This window comes from Megalops cyprinoides, chromosome 17, assembly GCF_013368585.1.
Source record: "Megalops cyprinoides isolate fMegCyp1 chromosome 17, fMegCyp1.pri, whole genome shotgun sequence".
In the NCBI taxonomy this organism is placed as follows: Eukaryota; Metazoa; Chordata; class Actinopteri; order Elopiformes; family Megalopidae; genus Megalops; species Megalops cyprinoides.
In genome coordinates, this window is record NC_050599.1 from 16,635,242 (window position 1) to 16,662,135 (window position 26,894).

The 26,894-nt window shown below is 48.8% G+C and overlaps 1 protein-coding gene across 1 annotated transcript in view; it reads right to left on the minus strand.

Moving 5' to 3' along the window:
* The window catches only part of man1a1 (mannosidase, alpha, class 1A, member 1), a 117,222-nt gene that overhangs the window by 71,560 nt on the left and 18,768 nt on the right, over positions 1-26,894 (minus strand). The window contains exons 2-3 of the mRNA XM_036549548.1: positions 15,877-15,973; positions 385-500 (exon numbers count right to left, since the gene is read on the minus strand). Of these exons, the coding sequence (XP_036405441.1) occupies positions 385-500; positions 15,877-15,973 (213 nt within the window). The remainder of the gene's footprint in view (positions 1-384; positions 501-15,876; positions 15,974-26,894) is intronic.

The following is a 26,894-nucleotide window of genomic DNA, read 5'->3' on the forward strand; positions in this document are numbered from 1 at the left end:
CCCCCCCCCCCCCCCCCCCCCCCCCCCCCCCCCCCCCCCCCCCCCCCCCCCCCCCCCCCCCCCCCCCCCCCCCCCCCCCCCCCCCCCCCCCCCCCCCCCCCCCCCCCCCCCCCCCCCCCCCCCCCCCCCCCCCCCCCCCCCCCCCCCCCCCCCCCCCCCCCCCCCCCCCCCCCCCCCCCCCCCCCCCCCCCCCCCCCCCCCCCCCCCCCCCCCCCCCCCCCCCCCCCCCCCCCCCCCCCCCCCCCCCCCCCCCCCCCCCCCCCCCCCCCCCCCCCCCCCCCCCCCCCCCCCCCCCCCCCCCCCCCCCCCCCCCCCCCCCCCCCCCCCCCCCCCCCCCCCCCCCCCCCCCCCCCCCCCCGTCACCCCGGCCCACGGAGCTCTTACCACATTGAAGTCCAGGTTCTTCTCCACCCACTCCGTGGCGGCGTCAAACTCGTCGTACATCTCCATGATGTACAGGGTGTCGAGGGCGTCCACGATGGTCGCACCCTGGATGCTGCCTGAAAGACAAAGAGGGAAGGAATGGAGAACGCTCAGCACCGCAGCTGCACAGACACCGAACTGCACACACAGGAGGCATTAAGGTCAGCAGGACTGGGCGATGACTCTTGGCTACGGTTGGCCCGTTTGTGACCTTTTCAGAACCACTGCTACCACCAAACGGCGGTACATAACCCGGTTTACTGCAGAGTAGCACTGTGAGGCTTGCAGCTGTGCACGGCAGCCACAAGCCCTCCGCTCCCTGTCACACCCCCGGCCACCGCTGATCGGATTACATTCCAACCCTCCCAACACACAAACAAAGCCTAACAGTTAGCCTCGTCCTGCCGAACTACAAACAGCTTAATTACCATAAAAGCCCGGGGATAAACGGAATAACAGGGCTATAAATAAATATAAATACGGCGAAAAAGGGCAGCCAAAATTCCACTGAACGTTTTACTTCGCCTCGTAATCCTTAAAGGAACGCATGGAATTGAGGAAGTGCGTTCTACATCACAGCATAACAGCTTTACATATCAGAGAGAGGACTGGGGGAAAAAAAACACATAGTATGAATGATTTGTTTTTAAGTACAAAAGTCTTGTGCATCAGTGTCAGTGTGAAGTAAGTGACTTTATATGCCTGACCTACATTGGAAGTGCATGAGAATGTGGAAGGTCACTGAAAACATGCTGTATAAAAATATCACACGGGAACCGCTCTACATACGCATACACTGCAGAGTTCTTCTGGAGGAGAGGGGCCCATTCCCGAAACAGAAACCCCGACTACACGAGCCTCGCTCAGTTCCAAACCCAGCACTGTGGCACACCGGCAAGGGATGGGTCTGAAAACCAGTTATGGGTTTGATTCCCAGATACAGCACTGCTGCCGTTTCCTTCAACGCGGTATTCAGGGTAAATCTTTTCACGCTGAGGACCTTCTCATCAAGCGACACCACGTAAGTGAGCGCCGCTGGATACCAAGATCACCAGCGTGATAAAAAGTCTGGAGAAGCTCTTTAAAAAACAACACGACAGAAACTACCAGAAATGCAGATGTTTGTGAAATATGCACTGGGCAAGCTTTTAATTCAACAGATGGCGGCACGGGAAGCATTTATCAGCCACAATAAAAAAACTGGGAGTACTTTTCATCCGCAGTGATTACTAACAGCCGGAGGGACGGGAGCGCTTTTCATGCTTTAATTATTGGAATGGTGAGCGGGGGTTGCCAGGACTGGGTGATTCAGCACTGTCCCCATCGTCACTGCAAAGGCTGGCGCTGGGAGGAGGCCGATACCATCTACGGCGAAGATCAAACGCCGAGCACCGGTGTAAAGCGTATCTTAAACCGTTATCTTTCTCGCATCGCTCAGCTTTCTGCTTACCACAGTTTTTACTTTCACTTCAGTTAGGGGGAAGAACAACAGGTTGTGCTGGCGAGGCCTCCCTCCCCAGCCGCGTGGGATAAAACTCCAACAGACTACATTTACATTTACGTTTATTCATTTGGCAGACGCTTTTATCCAAAGCGACTTCCAAGTGAGGCAGAGTACAACACAAGCAAAAGCCATATAAGGAGTCAACAATATTAGAAGTGCTGCATGACCAGGTTTCAATAGTTAGCCAGACAAGGTACAAGCTAGCTTCTAGAGATACAAGCTCCTTAAACCATTAGATCTATTTTTCAAGAAAAGGAAAACAAAGTTTAAGTTATAAGAAATTGCTTTAGGTGGTAGTGTTTCAGGTGATCAGGTGAGCGTGAAAGAGTTGTGTCTTCAAATAAACAGATCAACTCTGGCCAGAGGAAACTTCCAGAAGTTCCGAACAGAAACGGAGGGCCGTGGATGTCAACAGAGCTGTCACTAAACAGCCGTGACCCCTTCCTCTCCTCCTTTTCCGTCCATCACAGCTACAAGGGATGGAGGGACAGTATCATACGCTGCACACATGTAAGGAACAGGAAGTCCTCCTGCCAGCACTCCATCCTGTCTCCCTGGCAGGAAGTGAACCGGGGGTCACGGCAGAGTCAGCACAAAAGTGCTTTCTGATCGCATTATGGCCGCTGACTGCCATCCTCTCCAACTAAGAACAGAAAACAGAGAAAGGAGACGCCGTGCTGGTGGGGGGGGGCAGATTCACTGCAGTCACACAGATTGATAACATGCATAAAATATGCACACCATTCCAGCATTCTATCTATCTATATATCTGTGCGGATACCAAGAATGTGCATATTTCATCAATGTATTCCATAAATTCAAGAGCACAGCCCTATGTGAGGAATACTGTGCTCTGTCATCATACTGCAGCTCTTTGGCATTTCTCTGAATTATTGAAGGTCTCAGCTTCCCTTTCAGATCTCTCTGAGAGGTTTCATTACCCCAACATCTCAGCCATTTCCTGCACGGACCTAGCACTATGGGGGGGTGGCTATGGGGTGATCGTTTAAAAATCATTTTTTAAAAAAACCTGGCGGTTTTAACGGAAGCGCTTCTATCAATGTAAAAAAATAAATAAATAAAGATAATAACCATGACAACGGAAAGGCAGTGGTTCTGATTTTGTGTGCGCAGTCATAGATAATGCACATAATGCTAAGAAAAAAACTTGTGGAAGCTACTTTTCGGCCTGTGATCGATTACAGTGATATACTGTATATGCATGCAGCCTCCTCCATTTTACGGAGCCTTGATTCAGTGTACCATGCATCTATACGTTTTATTACAAATGCAAAGTCTCTCACTCACCATTGCATTCTTTATGATATGGTGGGCTGGGCATCACTAACCACTTGCAGGCAACAAGGTTTATTTTTATCTATAAAGCGATACTGGGTAAACTCCAGCTTACCTCTCTGCCCCAGCTCGGGTAGTTACCAGCTACGCTCTTCCAGGTGGTTGCTTTTTAATGTACCCTGGGTTTTGACAGATCTGGGGAAAACTGCATTTTCTTACCATGCACCTTGGACATGGAATAATCTACAGAAAGATTTAAAATTGGATACATTTATATCCATTGATAAATTTAAGTCGATCATAAAGAATGTGGTGAATGAGACATGTGAATGAGACATGCTTTTTTTAAGAGGTCAATGAGTTTAAAAAGCTGTTTTTTGTTGTGGATTTTTGCATATTATGTTATGTCGAACTTTATGTTGTATGTGTTGTATTTTTAATATGTTGTGAGTCTGTACGGCTGCTATCTTGGCCAGGTCTCTCTTGTAAAAGATTTTTGATCTCAGTGGGACTTCCTGGTAAAATAAATGAAATAGACCAGCATGCACGCAGCCTTCTCATCCAATCAAGTGCCTCCAGCGAAGCCCTCACATAACTAAGCCCTGGCTCCTGCTCAAACCACCCTGCACAATGTGATGCTTCCACTTCTGCACCGCCAGGCCATATTCACAGGGTTAAAAAACAGATCTGTTCACATTCCTCTATGCTATACAGTGTCTTTTCCACTGCCCCTCGGGTGCCATAGGACCCTTCTAAGTACCCAGCCTAGTGACATTTTGGTTTGGTCCCTTTTTTAACCAAAATCCCGCTCACCTGCACAGTCCTGGTGTGGAAGCACACTGCAGTAATCGTGGCCATCATAATTAAATGAAGCATACTGCAGTAATCATGACCAGACCGCCGTAATTAAATTGTCACAGGCTAACCTTGGGTTGGTTCCATGCAGGCCAGAGGGGAAAAAAGTCACGGATCTGCTAAAGTCATTGTGGAAGATTTCCAACTGAGGTAAGCAGGTTCTTACTGGGATTCCAGGGCACGGAGAGGGACTCTGAGGACACGGCAATAAAAACAGGTGGGGCTGTTTCTTACCTACCTAATTCTGTCTCTACGGTTCCCTGCTTTTCAAAATTCCTCCACACTTATAATTCCAAATTTTAATCAAACTAACAAAGAACAATGCTCGACTGAGGGGAAAAAAATTAGAGGTGATTTTACTGTAGTCTTCACTAAGAGAACCAGGAACGATTTCTTAAAGGGGACCTTGTTTTTAATTTCTCTCGGGAAATCAATTAAATCCAATAGCGCGCCCTTGAACAGCTCCGATTTAACACACTGCCCCAGCAGCAAGAGAGCTGCTGACAGACACGTGTGTGTCTGTGGGGCTGGGGACACATCACCTCGGAGTTCGTCTGCCCGTCCAGAGTCCAAGCCTTTGGACTGACAGATGACACTCTAACAGACTTCTCGCCTCATTAGAGAGAGCTTAGCGAATGAGGGCAAAGGAAACATTAAGACTATGAGAGGCTTTGATACAATGAAAAAAAGATTCATTGTTTGGATGAAAACAACCTTCACGGAAGAGGTGACAGCCATGCTGTCATCTCCCTCGTTCTGAAAACGTTGACGTTGCATTTTTTTTTTTTTTTAAAGGAGCACATGAATAAGGCTTTTGAAATTGTTTACTGTCACTAAAATGTGAGACAAAACTCAAAGGTGAATGTGGAAATAGGTTACTCACTGGAATACTCACTGGAAATGTGGACTAGATAAACACAGATAAATCAAATAAAAAGGGAAGAGCAAGTCAAGGGCTGACAAGTTCTGTTTAGCAGCTACACTTGAGGGAAATTCCAGAGAGCCTGTCCTGGTTTCAGTGCTATTGAACACCTCTTAAAAAGAGCCTAGGCCTGCCTGAGGAGACAAGCGATGTCCAACAGGAAAATTTCCCCGGGTTTGGATTTAGTAGCTTCCTTTTCATGGTAAAACTGGCAGACCTCCAGCATGAGGGACTGTGCAATGCAAGCCATTAGGAAACCTTCAACGTTCCACAACACCCAGGCTTCAGGGAGAAGCCACGATAAATCTTCCCTCTCACTGGAACTCGTCGTTTGGTAGACAGTATGAAAGCATGCAATCTCTCCTCTCTGTCTGAGAACAGTGAACTGATGAATGAAACAGTGGTTCCAGTGTCTGAGAAACAATGGAAAAATAATATTTTCTGAAACCTAAGATACTGTTTTTCAGCCAGATAAAAACACCGCTTTTGTGGATGCTCTGGTGAAGCCAACAGTAACGATAAGTTATGGATGAAGATAACCATGCATATTTATGTAACAGTGAAGAACAGGGCAACAGAGCAGCGAACAGCATCCCAATGTAATGAGTGTGTGCGTGCGCACGTGCGTGTGTGTGTGTGTGTGTGTGTGTGTGCGTGTGTGTGTGAGAGAGAGAGAGAGAGAGAGAGAGAGAGAGAGAGAGAATGTGAGTGTGGTGCATCTGAGTGACTAAATGAGTGTGTATGAGAGAGAGGGAGACAGAGTAAGAGACAGCGTGTGTGTGTGACAGAGAGAGAGAGAGAGAGAGAGAGAGAGTGTGATAGTGAGAAGAGCTCTTAGGAAAACAAACACAGAGACATGTTGTTCTTGGCAATATGCCTGTGCTGTGTTGAATGTAGAGGTGGTGTTTCAGGGGAGAAAGAGGTACAGTAAAGAGCAGGACTGATAATTCCAGAGAGAAGGCTGTATTTCTGTGATGGATGGTGAACATGATTTGAGCCCTAGGTGTGACTGGTGTGCGGGCATTAATCCCAGGTAGCGCAAAGCTGTGGTGGTGTAATGAAAACCAGCAGGGCAGGAGGTGCTGGTGTGGGACAGCCCCCGCTCTGCAAGCCCCACAATCCTCCTCTGCCCCTTCCCTGTGATAAATCTGCCCCCCTCCCACCGCCTCACTGAGAGACCCCTGCTCATTCCGCACAGCCGCAGGCACGGCCAGGACATCAGAAATGAGATATGCTCAGTACCCCGCGCTCTCCCCCTAGCAGGCTTCCACAGAGCTCTTTTTCATGTCACACTGCAAATCGCCGTGGCAATGTCAAGGGTGATATTCACCATCTCAGCACAGGAAGAACAACTACAGGAGCTAATGGAACTCCGGCCGTTCCGGGGGAGAAAGATTTTTTACTACATATACGCACCTAAATGCTCCTGTTTGATCTGCCATTTGGACGTTTTCAGCGGGAAAAGGGATTCATTTCAAAGGACTCATCCGGTTACATTAGACGTGTATGTGTGTGTGTGTGTGTGTGTTTGTATGTGTCCACAAATGTTCGTGGCTATGTATGCGTGTATGCGCCCGCTATGTGTCTGTGGCTGTGTGTGTCTGCGTGTGGGGGAAGGTCCACAGGTCTATGAAATAACAGCTCTTGGCAAAAATGTTTGGGGTTTGATATATAGGTACTCTTTACCCCGTACAGTTTACCCTTGGTGCAGAAACACAGATATAACATTGATCCATCTTCAGACACACTGTAGAGGAGGACTGGACTGGCTTTTCTGCCTGCAGCCACACACCAGTTACTGAATGGGGTGTCAAAAAGAGCCCCTCTCACTGGCTGGAGCTACACTTTTTCTCGGCTTAAAATGAGCACTGCTTTCAAAGCAGCCTTTTTACTGAAAGCAGCTCTGTCTCACCATATTTGTAATCAATATTTCAGTTACAAAACAAGCCATTACCACTGATTACCAAGTTACATGTTTCAACAAAGCACCATCTCCGCGTCGAAGGTGCAGGCACTTAATCATGTTTTCTTTCAAATAAAGCGGGAAAGGAGAAAACACCAGGACCCCCCCCGAGTTAGGAGCTGACAGGATGAATCAGCCTCCATCAATATTTCACACCCATATTCAACACTAAGGCACTGTTCAGGCACAGGAAGATGAAGGGGGGAAAAAAAAGGACCGAACCTCAAAATGACTTATCACTTTCCATTCCTTTGTGACTTCCGACGCCTGAATCAGCAAGAAGCCACATCCTCTGTGATTTATCTCCGGGCTCTTAAATGTCTTTAATGCCCGAGTCTCTGTGAAGCAGGCATTGATGTATATGCGGTAGACAGACGCAGCGAGGCCGGCTGCAGTGGGCTTTGTGTCTTCATTCAATTAGGAACTAGCACTCAAAGGGATCCTATAGAGACACTTGGGAGAGCAGGGAATCTCTGCTCTATTTTCCTTGCGCGGCGGCAATCTCTCGCTCCCCCTCAAATCTCTGGCGCTGAATAACTGTGGAGCCGTGAACCGGTAACCGTGACGGTGTATTAAGACGAGGTGGAGCGGTTCAGAACCCGAGCGAGGGAGCAGTCGTCGTCTCAGTGTTGGATGACACCGTACTTACATCAGTAGCACAGAAGCGGCTACAGAGACACTGTGTTTCCTCTCTCAGGTGAGGACACCACTTTCCTCTCTCTGTTTCAGAGGCTGTTGCCGCGCTCTCGGGTCAGAGAAACAGCCTCCTTCAGAGCGTATGAGGCCACTGAGTAGAACAGAGGAAGCATGTTCTAAGGCAGGCTGGATGCAAGCCCTGCAGTAAGGGTACTGATGCTCCTTTCCCACTAGAATTCAATACCATGAAATTCAGAAAAGGTCTCAGTTCGCCCTCTTTGTAACTGATACAAGAGCACATGGTGGATGCTTCTCCCGGACACATTACATTACAGTATCGTCATTTAGCTGATGCTCTTTTCCAGATGCTCTTTTCCCGGGTTACAATTTTTACATGTTATCCATTTATACACCTGGATATTTACTGAGGCAATTTTGGGTTAAGTGCCTTGCTCATGGGTACAATGGCAGTGCCCCAACAGGGTATTGAACCGGCAGCCTTTCAAGTACGAGCCCAACCTATAACCACTACGCCACACTGCCGACGACAGTAAAGCATTCAATAACAAAATCTAGGACAAACAAACGAATCTTTCTCCCTGAAACTCTTTCTGGAACCCGGCCTCAACAAAGTGAGTGAATATTTTCTCTCTCTCTCCGCGACTTATTCCGGAGCACAGATTCCAGAATGCCAATGATTGTTTCTCCCCCGAAACTAATTCCGCTGTGCACCGCCTCGCGCACGCACACGCTGGTCCTTAATCTACATGATTTCTCTCGGTATTAAAGTACAGAAGGCAGGAACACCAGCGGCACTTCACGGTACAGCAGCTATCTCGGTAAATTAGCTCACAGGGGCCTGCTCTCTTAAGGCCGGGTTCTGCGGTCTGCGCTTTTATAAGCCTAATGAATTTTTAACTTTGCTGCAACTCAAAACCTGGACGGCAGCGCAAAGCGTCTGTATACACTGGAGGACGGCTACTTGCCGACCCACGATCGGACGTGTGGAGTAAAAATAGAGGCAGAGCTTGCTTCTTCTCTAACGCCCCCCCCCCCACCCCCGGTGGATTTCGGCGTACCTGACGTGCGCAGACGTGGGCCTCGCGGGGCCGGGGGGGGGGTTTGGATGGCGGCGCACTCGTCTCTGCGGGTTCATTAGTGAGTGACCGGCAGCCAGAGCTGGAGAGCCCTCAGTCAGGGCTAAAGCAAACACAGCCTGCTTTTGGAAAATAAAAGCCAGGGAATGCCAATAATGAAGTATTGATCAAAACACCTGTTTGAAGTTGGAACGCGTATGCCTGCTCCTCTCAGTCCGGCACAGAGGAGCGGAGCAGAAATCAGTCATTCTGCTTATAAAGCCCTCCGGGGAGATGGCCGTCTTTACCCCCAAAGCATGTGAATGCTTTTCTGTTTCTGCTCCGTCTTCGTTTGGTGACTGGAGACGCTGTCCTAGCTGCTGACGAGCAGAGCGGCACAGAGAAGACAGTACAGAATAGGCACAAATCAAGGACAGGGCAGTCAAGGACTGGATCAAGGATTTCACGATATAGACCTAATCTTCACACAGTGGATCTCAAGATAGACAGGCACACAAACTCTGAATGGAGGAATGTTCTAGCATATTAAAAATAAAATCCACTTCACTGAAGTGGAGCCCCTTCCCTGATGCAACGGGACCATCCGTGGAGCCTGTGCACCAGGCCGTGAGCCTGCTAAGCTGCGAGGCTTAACCCCAGGCAGACACCTCACTGGGGTCCCAGGAGGCCAAAGAGGAGTCCCCACGCCCCCGCCGAGCGAGAGTGCGGGTGACAGAGTTCAGGCACAGGCGGGGGACACGACCAACGTCTGACACAGCCTCCGCGCTTCAGCTATTTAAAGATTTAAGGAGGTAAGGAGGACGGCGAGGTGGCGGTTTCACTGCCCCTTCAGTGCTGATTGGATATTCAGATTGAGAAGCTGGGGGGGGGATCCAGCCCCATAATTTAAATACATTTCCTCAGGGCGGTAATAAACCATCTCCTTTGATTCCTTGCCAAGCTACACTCGTACCGGTACTGCCCGCAGACAACACAAATTACTCAGTATTATGGATCACATTTAAACTAACAACTAATAAAAAACAGCATGAGGCATATAGAGCCGAGCTCTTAATGGACATGCATAAAGAGCGCAGCTCCGGCGCCTTATACGAGACTCTTCCCTCCCAGTTTCCAATTCCGCAGCACGATGACATCTAAAAAGTCCTTCTTTTTTCTCCCTTCTGCAGAGATGTGAGGAGCCCGGCGACGGAAGCTTCCGGTCTCTGTGAAGCGCGGCGCCCTTCCCCTCCTGTCTCTGCCGCTCATTTCCACACTGTCAGCCCGCATTATACCTCGTTCTGTTCTCTACGCGCTCGGAAACCTGAAACCCCGGGATTAAGACGCTCATAATAATCTGGTGAGAAATGGGTTTTTAGCTTCATAATGGCGACGGCGGAGCGCGGCGGTAACTGCCGACCCGCGTTTCCGCGAACCGATCCTTAGCGTCTGACTAGCTGAAACTCGCAGCGACCTATTTTAAACAAATGCCACAGGTCTGGTTTCTGCTCAGAGAATGGATAACCTGATTAGTGTGCGCATACACAATAGACATGTTTAAGTTGATCCTTCTTCCTTCCTTCCTTCCTTTAATTACTAGGTATTGGTTTTGCTCTTTCAGGTCCGAGAAGTTACACCATTATAACGACAGCTAGCCGAAATGTCAGTCCTGTATTGTAAATGTGCACAGTGAATGAGCAAGAAAACATCTACACATGTGTATCGTGTATATCTTTTTTCCACTGTTTTGTTCTTGCTGTGATTGATAAATGTGGCAGACCACGTGACCAATGCATTTCATGCAGCCAGAGAGAAGCTCTCTGAGAGAGAGCACAGCTTTTTTTTATTGCTGTTCTAAGCACCTCTTTAAATGATTGTCAGTTGGATTGCCTTCAACTTGTCCTTACAGAAATGGCTAGGCTGGCTGTGTGAATCCAGTTGTGTGCAAGAGGACAAAAGAGATGAACAGGCCAGGCAAGGTTCCATCGCTCTGAGTGATTTACGACAATCGCATTAGCAAAATTCCCTGCGAGTGGAGTAACGTCCAGTGTGCTTTCAGACACAAGAGAGGAACAACCCAAACTGCTGGAGTGCTCCATTTATGAGCTGAGGTCATAAGGCAAGCACGATGTGTTGTTTTTTTCCCCACAAACAAGTGCCCAATGCACTTCAACCCATTTCACAAAAAGACACAGCCGCATGAGGCGACTGCCCGGATACCTGACTCAAAGCAGTGGCATTATTGATCATAAAGGCTCACTGTAACAAGTGAGGTGATGGACTTCCCCCGCATGGAAGACCCACGAGCTGGTTTCACTAACGGAACTACATGGCTCCATTCTGACAGATGCTAACATCGTGTTCACATCCCAGAATGGAAGCGTTCACAGGTTGCTCCATAATCACTGAATGGATTTATTTCCAAGCGGGTTGGAAATTAAGCAACGACACAAAAGAAGCTAAACCAGTTGGGGCAATGGCGTAGCAGGGAGTCACATGTGGAAGTGTGGAAGACACCATTGACTACAATGCCGCATTTTAGTGGTTACAGTGGTACTTTGCCATCAATGCCAGTGGGAAGAAGATGACAAGTCCAGGCTTAAAGCCTAGACAGATGCATAACCCATGCAGGCGATGGATAATGATAAGCTTCATGTAGCATTAGAACAGTGTAATAATAATACAGCTAATCATGTTAGTTATTTGGAACAATTCATCCATCAGGAACCTGGACCCTTGACCCTGCGAAATAAAAATAAACAGCATTTTGACCATCTCAGAGGACAGCATTTGTATCAAGTTTCATGAAAATCAATGTCCTATGCAACAGCTCGATCAGCTCGACAGCATTCTGAACGCACGATGCTATTGATCATTACAGTATACGCGGGACTTTAAAATCCATTTCCACCGCTCACGTTGCATCAAAACATTCCTCAATAACGTCGGCTAAGCTGCACTTACAAAGAGCTATGGAGCGTCACAGAGGGCTGCGCTTGTGAATGAAGTGTCTCCCTCGCGGGCTCCCAGCAGGGCGGCGCTGTCTCCGTCCCTGCCCTCATCTGGAGCCCGTCGGGGGTCCACATCTGTCTGAGCAGCCGTAACTCGATTGCAAAGAAAAACAGCGCGGTGATCAATGGCTGCGCCTCGTCTTCCCAGGTAAACAGAGAGCCACTGAGCAGATGCTGGGGCATGCATTATGCATAGCCCAGCTCCCATTAGCCAACCGCTCAGATAAATTAATAATGCACAGCCCCCGTTTTCTTGATTAATGGCTGCCGACTGGGTTTTTATCCTTGGCTCGGGCGGAGCTGGCTGAGCCTGTGGGCTCCACCGTGGACCCCGGAGAGCGGACTCTCCCTTCTGGGGACCAGCCTGGGACCCGCCAGGGGAGAAAAAGCCCGCATGCGGCGGCCGTCGGAAGGGAGGGGGATGATTAAGACGGGCGGTCTCAACGCTGCACTGAGCCGGTCACGTGAACCGCGCGCACCGGCGACAGAAAGAAAGGCCTTGGCTGGCGTACCTTACCCCAGACTCCCTGGCTAAATTAAGGAGGTTAATCAAGTTTAGTCCATAAACCGCCAGTCTGTCTTCTGCCTTGGCGCCAAGCGGAACAGAAGAGGGACCGAGCTGAACCAGAGTCCCTTATTGGGAGGAGAGACCGTGCGGCACTGATGAATCTTTCAGAAGACACATGTTCTCCAATAACCTCTGGTCACTGTGCCGCTGCTTTCCCCACATGCTTAGGTAAAGCACCTAAGTCATCCCTCCCATGATGCAGCAGCACAGGGAGGACTCTCTGAGCTGCAGTCTGGTTTTTATCATCTTTGCATCACGTCCAGTAAGGAGGTCTGACTACAAATGCTACAGGCGGAAGACAAGACAATGGAGCTGGCAGGGACTGCATTAAGTGCAACTTAATTGCTCTCATCTGTCTGAATACTGCTGAATCCCCCTAATAAAGTGGTTGCTTTCCTTCAAAATCAATTAGCCACCTTCAGCTGAAGCTTGCATTTAAGTTTACATAAAAAATGTAATTACAATCTTTCAAAGTTGCCAAAGTATGGCAAAATAAATAGCTCCTGTTTTTGCTTGTCGTTTCTGGTGGAGACCGTTGTTTTCAACGTGCAATCTGAACATTTCAAGAAGAACCATAAGTCATTGCATCCTGTGTTAAACGGTAAATAATAACATTTAAAAGCTGTGGGCTTTGAGCCAAACACTGTATGAAGGAGGCTGATTAAGGTCACAAAACACGGACACTTATTGGTCTTATTAGGACTCATAACAAGACTAATAAGTCCGCTTTAGGGAGCTGCTTGGAGATTAGAGGTCAGTCCCACCTGTGAAAGTCAGCAAACACTTAGTTCAAAGCGCTAATCAAATTTACAGTGACGGTGAAACAACCAAAGAGGCATTCCAGGTGTCTGCTCACACCACTGACAAATACCAAAGTCAAGCAGAACAGAAAGGACCCTGTGTGTTTGAGGCGTCCCACACAAAGCCTGACACAGCGTGACCGCAGCGGGGGGGGTTTAAGGGTAACACGCCCTGCCAAGCAAACCACTACGCCATTTCTACTCTTCCTTCTGCTTTCATTCATGCCTATGTGCGAGGTTGATGACATATGTTAGCTGCATTTTAAAGCTGACCTATTTCTGATTCATTCTCACTGGTGTTGTCGCCTTACACAGAGCAAATGCCCTTTTTCTTTGAGATAAATCATGCCTTACACAGAGTGAGTAAGCAGAGAGAAAGTTAGTTCTCTGGTAACTATGATTTTTATGACAATACTCACCTCATTTTAATTAAAATAATCTTGACAGGAATTAGTGTTCCCAATGTACACACCACTCGCAGTCTACATTTTACGCAACTCAAATATTGCAGCAGGGATGAAATTAAGCTTTCACTGCTCTCATAAATGTTTAACGTTCTTGTAGCACAAACTATCCGCAGAAAACCGGGTTTGCTCCCTGACTGTTGCGTTTTTACATTTAAACTAGCCAGAACAATTTCAAGATGCAAAGGGAATGTTTAAGGCGTGGCAGTGTAGCACAGTGTAGCTCACAACAGAAACGTTGCTGGTTTGATTCCACACTGGTGCATTGCTGTTGTACTCTTGGGCAAAGTACTAAACCCAGAACTGCCCCAGTAAATATCCAGCTGTATCAATGGGTAACACTGTAACCTATTTAAGTCACGTTGGATAAAAGCATCTGCTAGATGCCAATGGTGATGATGACGATGATGATGACGATGATGTAACAGGTGAGTACATTAAAATGACATCATATATGGTAAAGGGAAGACTGTTAGTCTGATCCCAATTGCCATTAAAATGACAATCACTGTATTCTGAGCAGAGCACCATTTCTGTTAGCCTGGAATTGGGCCATTAACACACACCCCCAGGGTGGCAGAACATCCTTAAAACACGAAAGGAAGCAGACACTGAATGTCATGTGACTTGCTGGGGAATACCAGCTATGCACAGGTCTGAAAATGTCATTGTTTAATTCCATCTTGCAACTCGGGCGTCTTAACAAAGCCATTTTGTGGCTTTGTTACACACCGTCACTCAAGAACGTGCATGCATGCACAAGAATATCTCGCTTTGTGTGTGTGCATGCACAAAAACATATCATTATGAATCATGGCATCAAAGCATTTCCTATTTTTGAGCCACTTGCTGGAGTTAGTGATGGAAGTAAGCATGGTTCTTTGTTCAGTGTGGGTGTTTCACTTTAAACTGTTCACTTTAGGACACCGTCTATCCTCACTCAGCGTCTAAGGGGTGACAGCATTCTGTGACAAAATTCTTCGGTCCTGCAACAGAATTTTAAATGGTAAAATACTCAACTAAGCAATCAATAATGGACAAGTTGATTGCTATGTTCTGATGACTATTATCCACAGCTGCAACAAGATGGCTATTAAACTGTCTATTTATTCTAGCTATCTGGATATGATAGTTAGCAAGCAAGCCAGTTATTTTAACCAGTTAGCCAGTCATTATACACTACAACAGTTCACTACAAAAGTTGGTGCTTATGTGCTCCGGTACTTAGCAGGTTCGTCTAGCCAAGCAGCCACCTTCTTTCAATTAACATTCTGCCTGGATGATAAATGAATCTATAACACATATTATGCATTTAATTTCTAACAGTGACAGAAAACATTAACACTAATTACTACAAAGTTGGTTGAATTTAGGAAGGTGGTGAGCAACCGGCATAGGGGGCAGTTTTGGGACGCAGCCAAGAAAGCGAAGTGCCACTCGCTCCGCAGCCCCCGAGCGCATCACTGCCAGGCGACTTCTTCATTAGCGGCTCTGCGTTCAGTACCAGGCGGCCTCTGGTGGCAGGGCATTATGGGGAAAAAAAAGGGAGAAGGGAAGCCTTCAGGCAACGCTTTGTGTGTGTGTGTGTGTGTGTGAAGAGCTCCCTCCCTGCGAGTCTCAGGGACTCTGTGATCCTGCGCTCACGCTGCCTGCACTAAGTCACTGCGCATATTCCACAGCCAAAAGCCTTACTGCCCATCTTTCTACTCTCCTCCCAATTACCAACAGTGTTCTGGCAAACACTTGGGGCATTGTAAACTGCTGTGGATGTTAATTAATTTTCAGATATCTGCCTAGTAGAAGCAGGCAATTAGGTAACCTTGGACAAAACCAGCATGCTAGTTTCCTTGTTTAGTATGCTTCGGTGGAAATCCGGCAATAACAGGCGCGGAATTAAAATCTCTCAAAAGTCACGGCTGGTACATAACGAGTCCGAGTTAAATGTCAATCAACGCTGGAAGGGATTCGCTGTTGATGAGACTTGTTCCCTCCAAATCCTCAATTTTACCACGTCAATATTCAGAGAGAGAGAGAGAGAGAGATCCTCAATCAGCATAAAATCACACGCCGGCATCTGCTGCCTTTCCTTCTTTAATAAACGGGGTGGGATTTGCATGGGTGACGCACAAAGACCCAACGCCATCGCTCCGCGGGGGGACCGGCTACGCTTTCGCGGTAAGGGGTAACATTCGACAAAGCTGACTGAAGGAGGTCTGATTGATTGATTTCCGATTTGCCCCCCCCCCCCCCGATGGGAGGTGGGGGGGGGGGCAAGGCCGTTTACGGGGACAGGCGGCGCGGACAGCCGCATCCGTCTCCCGGAGAAGCCAAGGGAGGACGCGGGACGGAGGAGCTCACCGAACAGATTGCTGGAGTGGCCTTGCTTGGAGACGGGTCGCAGCTCATTGGATCCCCAGGCATAGCGCTTGTAACTCTCCCAGGCGAACTTCATCATCTGAGGGGAAGGCACGCAGGAGAGAGAGAGAGGAAAAAAACAATTAATAAAGACAGTTCTCAATCACACTGCGCCCGAACCCGTTAAACTTGCCTGATACCCCCCGCTCGTTAGCATGCATCTTCCTGAGAGCAATTAACAAAACAATTAAGCACGAAATTAAGGGTACGTTTGAGCGCCAGAACAGACTCATTATTTCGAGTGTGATCTCGTTTACGCTTTGAACACACACATACCTGTAGGAGTCGGCTCTCACAGATTATATGGAAAGGCATAAATAAGGTGGCAGATGCGATCGATAAGCCATTGAAAATGAGACACGCAAGGTGTATTAAATATGTGCGTCAGGCGAAATGCGTCAATATTATTATAATCTGATTTCTATTCTTATCCCAGATTTTCAAACGGATCGCTAATCCTGCATAAAATCAATTGAATCATGGCTGGGAAGCACTAAATGGAGATTAGTAAAAGATAAATCCTTTTCTCTGCCCCTTCCTGTGAAGATTCAGAGTCCAAAATGCACAAAGCGGCAGAAGCATCAGTTTATAAAGGTAAGGAAAGAAAAAAAAAAAAAAAAGCTTGAATCAGACTGATTCAAATAAAAGAAACCTAATAGTCAAAGAGAGAGCAGAATCAAAAGGAGACATTGGCACCCTGCTGGAGTCCCAAGCATGCTGTTCCAGACCAAAGCGGTCCAATACAGCCATCTGAAAGCATGGCTCCATGACAAAGTAGTTCTTTACTATGCTTGCACTGTATCGCATGCAGTTATGCTAATTGCCAGCCACACCCCACACCCCTGCTGCAAAACCGGACCAGTTTAAAAAACTACCGAGGATGCCATACACAACCTGTAATGCAGTTAATGGCACATAATCATATGTTTACATTTCTGTATATTGATTTATATATGAACACATTTTTAGCAGTCTCTACGAGGGATGAGGAAAAAAAGGCTACCATCGATTTTAACAGTGCCGTTCTGCTGCTACATCCGTGAAAACATCTTACATGCTTTCAAGAGAGCCATGATTACCAATGTACTCTACAGAGGGACGTTTGCCAGTGTGCAGGATAAGATACTGAAAAAGAAAATTCCTCCTTTCTCTCTCCGCTGATACAATGCAGCTGATTTTTACCCAAAAATCCTCCTAGAGAACAGGATGAATAGGCCAGACAGAGATTAAGAATGTTTTCCCTGGAAATCCTCTTTTTTTTTTTTAGATCAGGCTATGAGAGGTGTCATCCATATGTCTGCACAAACATCCACAGGATAATGACAGTCTGCCCAAATGTGGTACTGTGTATGACTACGCCTTACCAAGGGTGGAGGAGACTCTACAGAGGAGTTCACAGAATAGAACCAAAGTGAATTTGTTTGTCTGTTTACAGATATGCTTTTTTCTCCTATGGAGTCAAAGTGACAGTGCTCTTTGCAACACTGCGACATCGAGTGGAAATAAAAACACAAACCAAAAAGCAAGGCAAAAGTGCTTACTAATGACGCGTGTCATCTGTGCAATGTTGACTCCATAGCAACCGGTACAGTTACAGAGTACAGAATCCTCTAGACACTGCTTTGATGGAATAATGCTGATAATACATTGGGCAGCAAATGATTTAGCCAATAAGTCTGAAATTGAATTGTGAAGTGAGTCTGTGAAAGCGTGGCAGTGTAGGGCCCGTACTGTGCCGTTCGTGCCTGCCCTGGGTGTGTCTATGTGCGTGCCCTGTGTGTGTGTGTGTGTAGGTGCGTGCCCTTCGTGTGCATGCTGTGTATGTACATGCCCTGTGTGTGTGTGTGTGTGTGTGTGTGCGTGCGCCCTGTATGTGTCTGCATGTCTTGTATGTGTGTCTACGTGTGTGAATGTGTGTGCATGCCCTATTTGTGCATGCCCCCTGTGTGTGTATGTGTGTGTGTGTGTGTGTACCCTGGGTGTGTATATGGACATGCTCTATGTGTGCATGCCCCGTGTGTGTGCATGTCCCGTGTGTGTATGTGTGTGTGTGTGTGTGTGTTTGGCTGTGCTTGCAAAATTAAGAACAGGCCACATTCCATCATGATACTAACCCCCAGGCCGGGTTCCCAGGGTGTGGGTCTAACAGGAAGCAGAAGGCTGGAAGCAGGAAGTGTGTTTGTACATGAGTGTGTGTGCGTGTCTATGTATGTGTGTGTAGCTGTGTGTGTGGAAGTGGAGGGGGGGGGGGGGTTATTACTGAAATACTACTGAAATAATCTTGCACCTCTGGGGAATGGGCCAATAGCGAGCGCCTGGCCGGTCCATCACTCACATGAGCGGGCACGAAGAATCGCTGTTCACCGTGCTCTCCCGGGAGCTTCCCCCAGACCACGGCGCTGTGAAGTCATTTGCGCCCCAGCATGGACTCCAAATATCAGCAACCTGCCTCCCCTCAAATTAGATTAGTTTATTGACTGCCACACAGAGAGCTGGGGGGGGGGCAGCTCTGCTCACCCACCGAAAGGTGTCTTTTACCTAAAATCCCCCCCCCCCCCCCCCCCCCCCTTCTCCCGTTCCTCCCACCCTGCACCCCCGCTGCCGTTGGCCTACAGCACCCGGGGGGGGGGGGGGGGTGATGGGACGGCCTCTGTCTCTCGGCTTAGCTACTCCAGCCACAAGCTGTTTATCAGATGCGATGAATTGCGGGCAGCGGGGAGAGATGAGGCATTGAACTCAGGGCTGTATCGATTCCCGCTCCGCGGCACCGGGGTTTGTTTGCAATACAAAGCAGCAGGAGCTGCACTCGCGGACCGTTCCCCCACGGGGGCCCGCCTTTTGTTCGCTCAGACTACCTGCCTCCGGGCGGACAGCTCTATAATCAGCCCGGCGTCCCCCCCCCCCCCCCCCTACACAACGCACACCCCACCTTCCCCCTCCCGGGACCGAGGGGCTCTGAGCCTGGACGCCGCCCAAGGTGGAATGCGTTCTCGGGGAGCGCCGAAGAGCTGCTACGGGGGGCTGTAATTGCTTTTCCGAGCAGGGTTTTGGGTAAAGGCGTAATCTCTTCATTCCCGACTGGCCGCGCCGCACGTCGGCGGCGGGCTCGCCATCCGAGGCGCCGCCATCCAATCAAACGCACCGCGCGGCGACGAGGCGACAGCCCAGATGTGATGTGTGATAACAGCTGTCCCGCGCGCGTCTGTGCGCAGGTGTGCATGTGTCTCTGTGTGGGTGTACTTGTGTGTGCACGTGTGTGTCAGCCGGTGTGCGTGGATGTACATGTGCGCAGGTATGTGCGTGTGTAAACATATGTGTGTACGCATGCATGCATGCTTGTGTGTGTGTCCACATGAGTGGAGGCAGGGGTTGGACAGAGCTTTTGCTCTGCACCACGCGGCCCAAAGAGCGGTCCCAGCCCTGCCCCCCGGTGCTGTGTCTCAGATGGAGAGCAGATGGAGCGACGTTAGCGCTAAGAACAACAGGGGCAGGACAGCACCCTGCGCCTCCCTGGCACACAGCGGGGAGGACTCCTCTCCCCGCTCAAACAAACAGAGCCGCCGCCGCCGCTCTCTGGAGTGGCCTGTCTGGAGAGAGCCGGAGGGAACCGGAGCGTTTCTGCAGGGCAGCTCCCCAGGAGGGGCGCGGGGGCGTTAGCGGCGCGCCTCCACCTGACACAGCGACACAAACACAGGGCCGCAGAAACAGAGCAGGCTCCGGGAGGCTGAGGCACTGCTCACTGTCACCGGCCTCTCCGTGGACAATGTCCCCCGGCGTCCCGCCGTGGAGGAAGGCAGTGCGTTTCTGCACCACGGCCTGCAGAACCCAGCAGCTGCACAGTGCTGACTCTACACACTCAGCCACGAGTGGTGAAACGCTGAGCAGCTCAGGTACATGATCTCCCCGCGTTCATCACACTAATACACACTAATACATCATCCAGTACTATTAATGGGCTTGGATGGAGTGGAAATCAAAAGAGTTTTTTCCCACATCTCAGGAATACTTGTGTACACCCGGAGCTGAATAGAACATAATAAAACTGAATGTAATACCAGCAGCAGAGTCCGACAGAAAGAAATGTTAGTCAATCCCAAGGCACGAGCAGTTTGTCCCGCAGTGAGGACGTGCAGAGCTACTCCAGGTACAGGATTTATCTGGATTTCACACTTGCTGTTTGTTAGAGTAATTACAGCATTACTCACGCCGGCGTTGTTAAAGCATTACTCATGCCGTTGCGTAACAGTGCATTAGGACAGACAGCGGCGGCCGCCTTCGTGAGTGGCAGCGCGCTGTCTGAGAGGGACACTTCTCAGGTGCGCGGAACAGGGGGGAGTATTCCGTACGCCGGCCCTGTCCCGCAGGAGAGCAACACCGATCACAGAGTGGGTGATTTAAACCCTGCCAGATCACAGGAAAGGGAGAGAAATGTTTTCCCCGGATCGGGGCCAAAACGTCCGACTGCTAATCTCACGCTCTCTCTCTCTCTCTCTCTCTCACCTGCCTGTCTTGTCTCCTCTGCTATTCCCCTCACCGCTCCACTCCAGTGCCCAGTGCCAGGGTGAGGGGCGTGATTTAGAGGGGGGCTGAGAGAGGCACAGAGGAGTTCTGGACAAGCAGCTTTGCAGGACAGGGAGCCAAAATGCGGGCGACATCAGCAGACACAGCGCAGGCAGTCATTCACCGTGCTGAGCTCCATTGCTGAGGAGGGGCCCCGTTTGCTGAAGCAGGCCCGCCACAAGCTAAAAAATCTTAGCGCACTCACTTTAAAACACTGGAAGAGACGGGAGTCGAGCCGGTTGTCACAGTGCCGAGCTTTGAGCGGCCGAGACCGACTCGTACCGCCAGCGACGGAGGGGCGCACTGTGCTGTAGCGAAAGAAGGGGGGGCTGCCAGCTCGCCCTTAGGTTCCCGACAGAGCCCCACGCTCCCTCCGAAGGGCTGCCCCCCGAGAGAGGAGCCTCCTCCTGTTTGTACAAACAAATCAAGCCAAATCAATAAGGGCCGCGCCGCCTTCTTAGCATTCATGAAATTCGCGAGCGGGTGGGTGAGGAACGAGACGCTGATGGCGCTTCCCTCTGTGCCAAACCTGCCGCCGACGGACAGGGAAGGACACAAAAAGCCCAGCAAAACAACAAACGCTATTTAAGGTAAAGCACCAAGATAATGCTGCCTCTTCTGCAACCTTGGATGTGACGGACGTGCGATTTCGCTGACGCACGAGCTTTCAGAGGCGGGCCGCGTCACTCTCGCTCAGGAGGACATGACTGGAATACTACGAAGAGTTTGTAAAGCTCAGGGTTTTTCGGCGAATTCAGCATCGCCGATGTTACACGAGGCTCATTTCTTCGCACCCTTCGTCTCTGTGCTCGCACAGAGGCACCAAGGCCGGCCGAGTGCAACGCTTCCGTGGCGCCTCGTGTCGCCGCTGGCTGTTTTCCACACCGCAGCGGGACGATGGGCGCGTCCCCTCTGACATCGCAGCGGGGACTTCGCAGGCGTCTCATCATCAAGAGGGCACGGTGGTGGAGATATAAGGGACTGCTGATGCTTTGATTTGTTCTGCCGCTGTGAACTCACTGTCACGGTCAGCTGGTGATGTGGCCGGGCTTGAGCCTGGGCCGTGGGGCTCACCCTGTACTAAGGACAAGCATTACACTACATTATAATTTAGGAGATGCTCTTATACAGAGCAGCTTACACAGGTCACAGTTTTTACATGTTATCCATTTATACAGCTGGATGTTTACTGAGGCAATTCTGGGTTATGTACCTTGCCAAAGGGTACATCAGCAGTCCCCCAGTACAGAATCAAACCAGCAATCGAACCACCTGCTCTGCTCCTTACCACTATGCTGCACTTCCACCTGAGCAGTTTAGCTAACTGATCCACTCGGGAGCGCCCCGATTTGGGAGACCTGAAGGGATCTAAAGATGGATTTTCATATTGTTCTATTTTCTTTGTGTTCTTTGTGTGTGTGTGTGTGTGTGTTGGGGGGAGGGGTGGGGGGGATCCAGCCCGCTCAGATACGATGAATACGCCGCACTTGTCTGACCCCTTGATTATCATGCATAGGAGAAGCACTTATGCTGTGTACAGTATGTCAATCGACACACCATTTATTCACTCACTTAGCCAAAGCGATGGGGGAAAATTAGCATTCAGAGAGAGAGGCAGCCTAGCCAAGGAAGCAGCCATGCCTCGCAGCAGAGCGGGGGGAAGAACAGGGGAGGAATACCGATGCCGTATTATACAGACACATATTACAGAAAGAAAGAGCTTAAAGACCATTTTCACGCAGAGTTAATAACTGTGGCAAAATAGCCAAAAAACGGGAATGGCCGCGTTAGGAGCCCCGCCGCCGAGAACGAGGGACAGGCGCTATCTGCGAGCATCATCGGGAGCCTTGACGTGAGCCAGGTCGCCCGTCCCAATACAGTCTGCTCCAGATTACGGGCCGCTAAGCTCCTCAATCTCATTCCTCAACTTGCACAATCTGTTCCCTGCCCGCCACGGGGAGTACTTTCTACAGCAAGGCCAAAGACATGTTTACGTCACAGGACTTCCCGATGTCTAGGCCTGGGGCATAGCTTCTACAGAGAGGCTGAATATACATTTGCATCACATGCTTCACAATGTCTAGGAGCGGAGCCTAGCTTCTGCAGAGAGGCCGACAGAATGACTTCTGGTGTCAAAAGTGGCCGTGAGGTTGCCGGTCAGGACACACCATATGGTGCCACTATAGCCTCTTGTAGGTCAGGTCTCCCATGATCACCAAGCAACTCAACAAAGGTGCCTCTAGCTTCTTCATTATGGGCAGAGAATCCACTCAAAGCCAGTGCCATGCATGAGGCTTTCCATTACCCATAACGCAGCACAAGACAGTCCCTGTGTCATACTCATGAACTAAAATTACTGCTCAATATTCCTGGAAAAAAACACACATACACAAATACATAAAAAACCTCTTTGCTAGTTTCTAGATCACTAGCAAAATTCATTTAGTCATGTCTGCTGAATGTGGACTGTACACCTCAAAAAACACTGCACAATAAAAAGCAAGGAAAATAAAACACTGTTTTCTGCATCTGTGTGTGTGCCTGTGTGTGATGGGGTCACATTTACACAGGGTTAAACAACCTCTCTGAACCATCTGACACAGAGTCATTAGGAGGAGGAGGGATTGCTTATAGCTTTATGTGTATTGCATAGGGCTATATGGCCAGGCACACATCTATTCCGTTAATGCCCTTCATTACATGACCCTCAGTGTGGAAAGCACACTGTCAGTAGGCCTTGCCTCCCTGTTCTGAATACAGGTCAAGACCAGTGTTTCTCGACCTGGCGCTGAAAGAGTTAATGCCAACGTGTCTTTGTTCTTTGGAGGAACAGGAAACCTGAAACAGCCGGACAGTGCCTGTCCAACCCAAACAGAACTTATGAGGACAGAAAAATAAAGCCTTCCTGGATAAACAAGTGGCTCCACATCACAGCCCTCCCTATGGAGGAGGGCCAATCGCAAGGAGCGAGATGCATGACTTGCTGACCTGAACCCATAACACGCCTAAAATCATCTGTGTGCAGGGGTGTAAGAGAAGGCTTGTAAAAACAAAAAGCAAACACAAAAAACGAATGCAGCTTCATTAGACGGGATTAGTCACGTTACACCAGCTAGAGTTCGTATATTCACCGTCTGTGTCCAAACAGCTTTTCACCCCTTGCCAAACACGCGGTCTAGCACATCCCTATGTTTGTGTGGTCAGGGCAGAGAGTAACAGGTGACAAAGCCCCTGCTGGATACAATGCCCTGGATCTTCTGTGATTCTGCACAAACTCATTTTTTCCGAGTCTTGAAAATGAGGCCGGTTCTGTTCATGTGCTCCAGTCATTCCTCATTGTGCACCCTGTGTGCGTCGAGGTCCGGAGGCCGATCCACCGAGGGCAAGCAGGGGAGATAAAGCACTGCCTCTCTGTGAAACACATTTACCTCTCAGAGCCTGCAGGGGCTGCTGTCTTTAGTGGGCTATATTTGGGGCTGTACTGACGCCATGCAATAAAGAAGCTTTCTGCTTTTCAATGGCATTTTTAAGACATGATACTGAATACCAAAGACATCTGCCAGAAATAAAAAAAAAACTTTTAAAATAACTAACAGAATAGTGCAATGAAACCCCTTCATTCTCGAAGTTTACTCTTTTTTAGGGGGGAGGCTGGGTATGGTAAGATAAGAAATGTTGAAGGGAACAGCAAGTTAATTATCTTTCAGAAGACAGAATTTTGAAAAGAAATCCAGAAGTTTTCAAATATGTATGCCTACAACTGATAACTTTGTCTTGCAGCGTGAGCCAGATTTTCTGCTAATGTTTTTTTTTTTGGCTTAACACTGTGCTTCTCACAAACTGAGAATCAGACACAACTCACCCTTATAGAATATGTTAACAGACAACCAGCATGGACGTCAAGAAAAAAAAACCCACAACAAATAACCATAGAGGACGGCATCCCTTCTTTTTGTGTACTTCTAAAAGAAGCAAGAGGCCAGCGTTATCTGGATGCAGTAGGGATGTCACAAATACACAGATCAGGCAGGACTCCAACGACAGCTCTTTTGGACTCCCAGTAATGATGCCGGACTCCGGGAGAGGATGAACGTGCACTGTACTTGTATTTGGCATTTCCCTCACGTCGACGTGTCCTGTAGAAGTTTAATTGGTGTAATGTTTTATTAAAACGCACCGCTATCTGTGGCGTTGGAAACAGTAGCGGGATCCTCTCAGTCTGTTGACAGGGATGGTAATTAGGGCCTTCCACAGGCCGGTTTGCATGCGTTTGATATTCGGGAAGCCCCTGAGAGAGATCTTTCAGATAAAAACAGTGCCGGCCATCGCTCATGTTTGAATGCTTCTGAACACGCCCGTCTGCTTAATGTAAGCATGCTAATGACAGACAGGAATAATGTCCTCAAAGAGGAACTGTTTTGAAACTGCCTTTTCAAAAGTTAATTCCAAAAGACGTCCTTGTTGGCAGGCAGAACAAGCTTTCCAAAACCTGCAGAACTGAGTTCACCTCAATAGATCAAGAAACGCTGGAATGACTGCGGGAAACCACTCCCAAACAAACATCAGTTATTACCAACCATATATACTGAGTCATACTGTCAGCGCAGCACACTATTTTTAAAAATAGTGAAATTGTCGCAGAGAAAAAACTAATTCAGCACAGTGTACATCCATTTTAAACTCTTATCTATTCAAATGTGTTTCCTAATGAGAGACTCAGGAAGCCATGGAACCTGACTGGTCTCTGATAAGATCACAACAGTTAGAGTTCTGTTTATGCAGATGCCTCTTTGTGTTATTCAACCTCGCACCTATCTGGCAAAACCACTCCAACCACCTGGGCTTGTAGTAGGCACATTTTAAGAGACACACCGCTTTAGGATGAGGGCTGTTCATATGGTCCGATGATCCCAGCTGCGGCTGCAGGCTGCAGGCTTCAGGCGGTGCCCTGAAGCCAGGCCCACTCTCACGTTCCCGCCGCTGGTTGTGCCCGAACGTTAAAAACAGGCGCGCTGTTGTGCCTCTGTGGTTGTGAGGTAGCCACACACACACACACACACACAAACAACACAATCTCGATGCGGAGGCAGAGACAGAAGCAGGGGGACATTTCCAAGCCCGATCCTTTAAAGCCAAAAGGGTCACTCAGCCTCAAAATGACTTTGTTTTCCTTTCTTACCTTACACTTTATTTGGCATGCAAATGAAGTCCACTGAATTCTCTCTGAAGTGCGTAGCTCTCCCAGTGGTACCTCAGCGCTTCAGCACACAAACCCTAACCACGGTACACTTCCCCACTCCAAGAAGTCAGGAGGGAGAGGACAATGAGTTCTAACTCCCTGCAACAAGTCCGTATTTTACCATCTTAATAAGAGCCCCTTAAAGCATGTTGGGGCGGCCATTTTTGAACAACAAAGCCATCTGTATTTTCACAGGGAAGATTTAAGATTTAAGCTGAAATGGACAGCCATCCCATCAAACATTTCTGCTCTCTGCCTCTAGCTCCCAGCACGTAATGCAACGTGGTGTGAGCCTCTCCTCCATGTTTTAATGCAGAAAGCAGAGGACACTGACCCAGTTCCGCATCTTTCATCTGCAGGGTCAAGGCCGAGGGCAGCTCACCCCCCATCTATAAAGGCTGAACTTTAAAGACCAGCACATTTTTTTTCCAATGGGTTTTAAACAGCTACAAAACCCTGTATTTCCTTATTCATATGGCTGAGAAAGTCTTCTCTATAGTCATTTTATGTGTCTAGATTTCCGCTTCTGAAACTTCTGAAAGCGAAAATGCAAAGATCATCATCTGCAAAATTTTCATCACAAGACTGTCTTTGCTCACATAATTCCTGGCGTTTTTATACGAAGTGAGCTTCTTTGAGTTCAAACCACCGACAGCACGTTTTCTTCCCCACTTTCACCACTGTTGATTAAGAGCACGGGAAACACAAAAGCACTCTAATGAATCGCTCTGGCTGCTGAAGGCTGGCTTGTGTCATTGACTGTAGGAGGGGGTCAGGCTAATAGGACGTTCCGGAATGCTCACCGTGCAGTTCAGCACTTTAAACCTTACCATAAAACACATCAGGTTTTACCTTTTAAGCAGAGTTGCACTTTAATATTGTGAACCTGGTAGCGTTTTATTTTACAGTGCCTTAACATGCAGGAAATAGCCTGTTAATTAACCAGCCTCTAAATGGAGTTCAATTCTGATTGGTGCCTCTACACCGCTAGGTGCAAACTGATTGCACGGAAGTGAAGCATACTTGCATTAGCTTGGCCAATGTATCCTGAATGTATGCACGTACGTGCACACACACACACACACACACATACACACACACACACACACACACACACACACACACACACACACACACACACACACACATACACACACATACA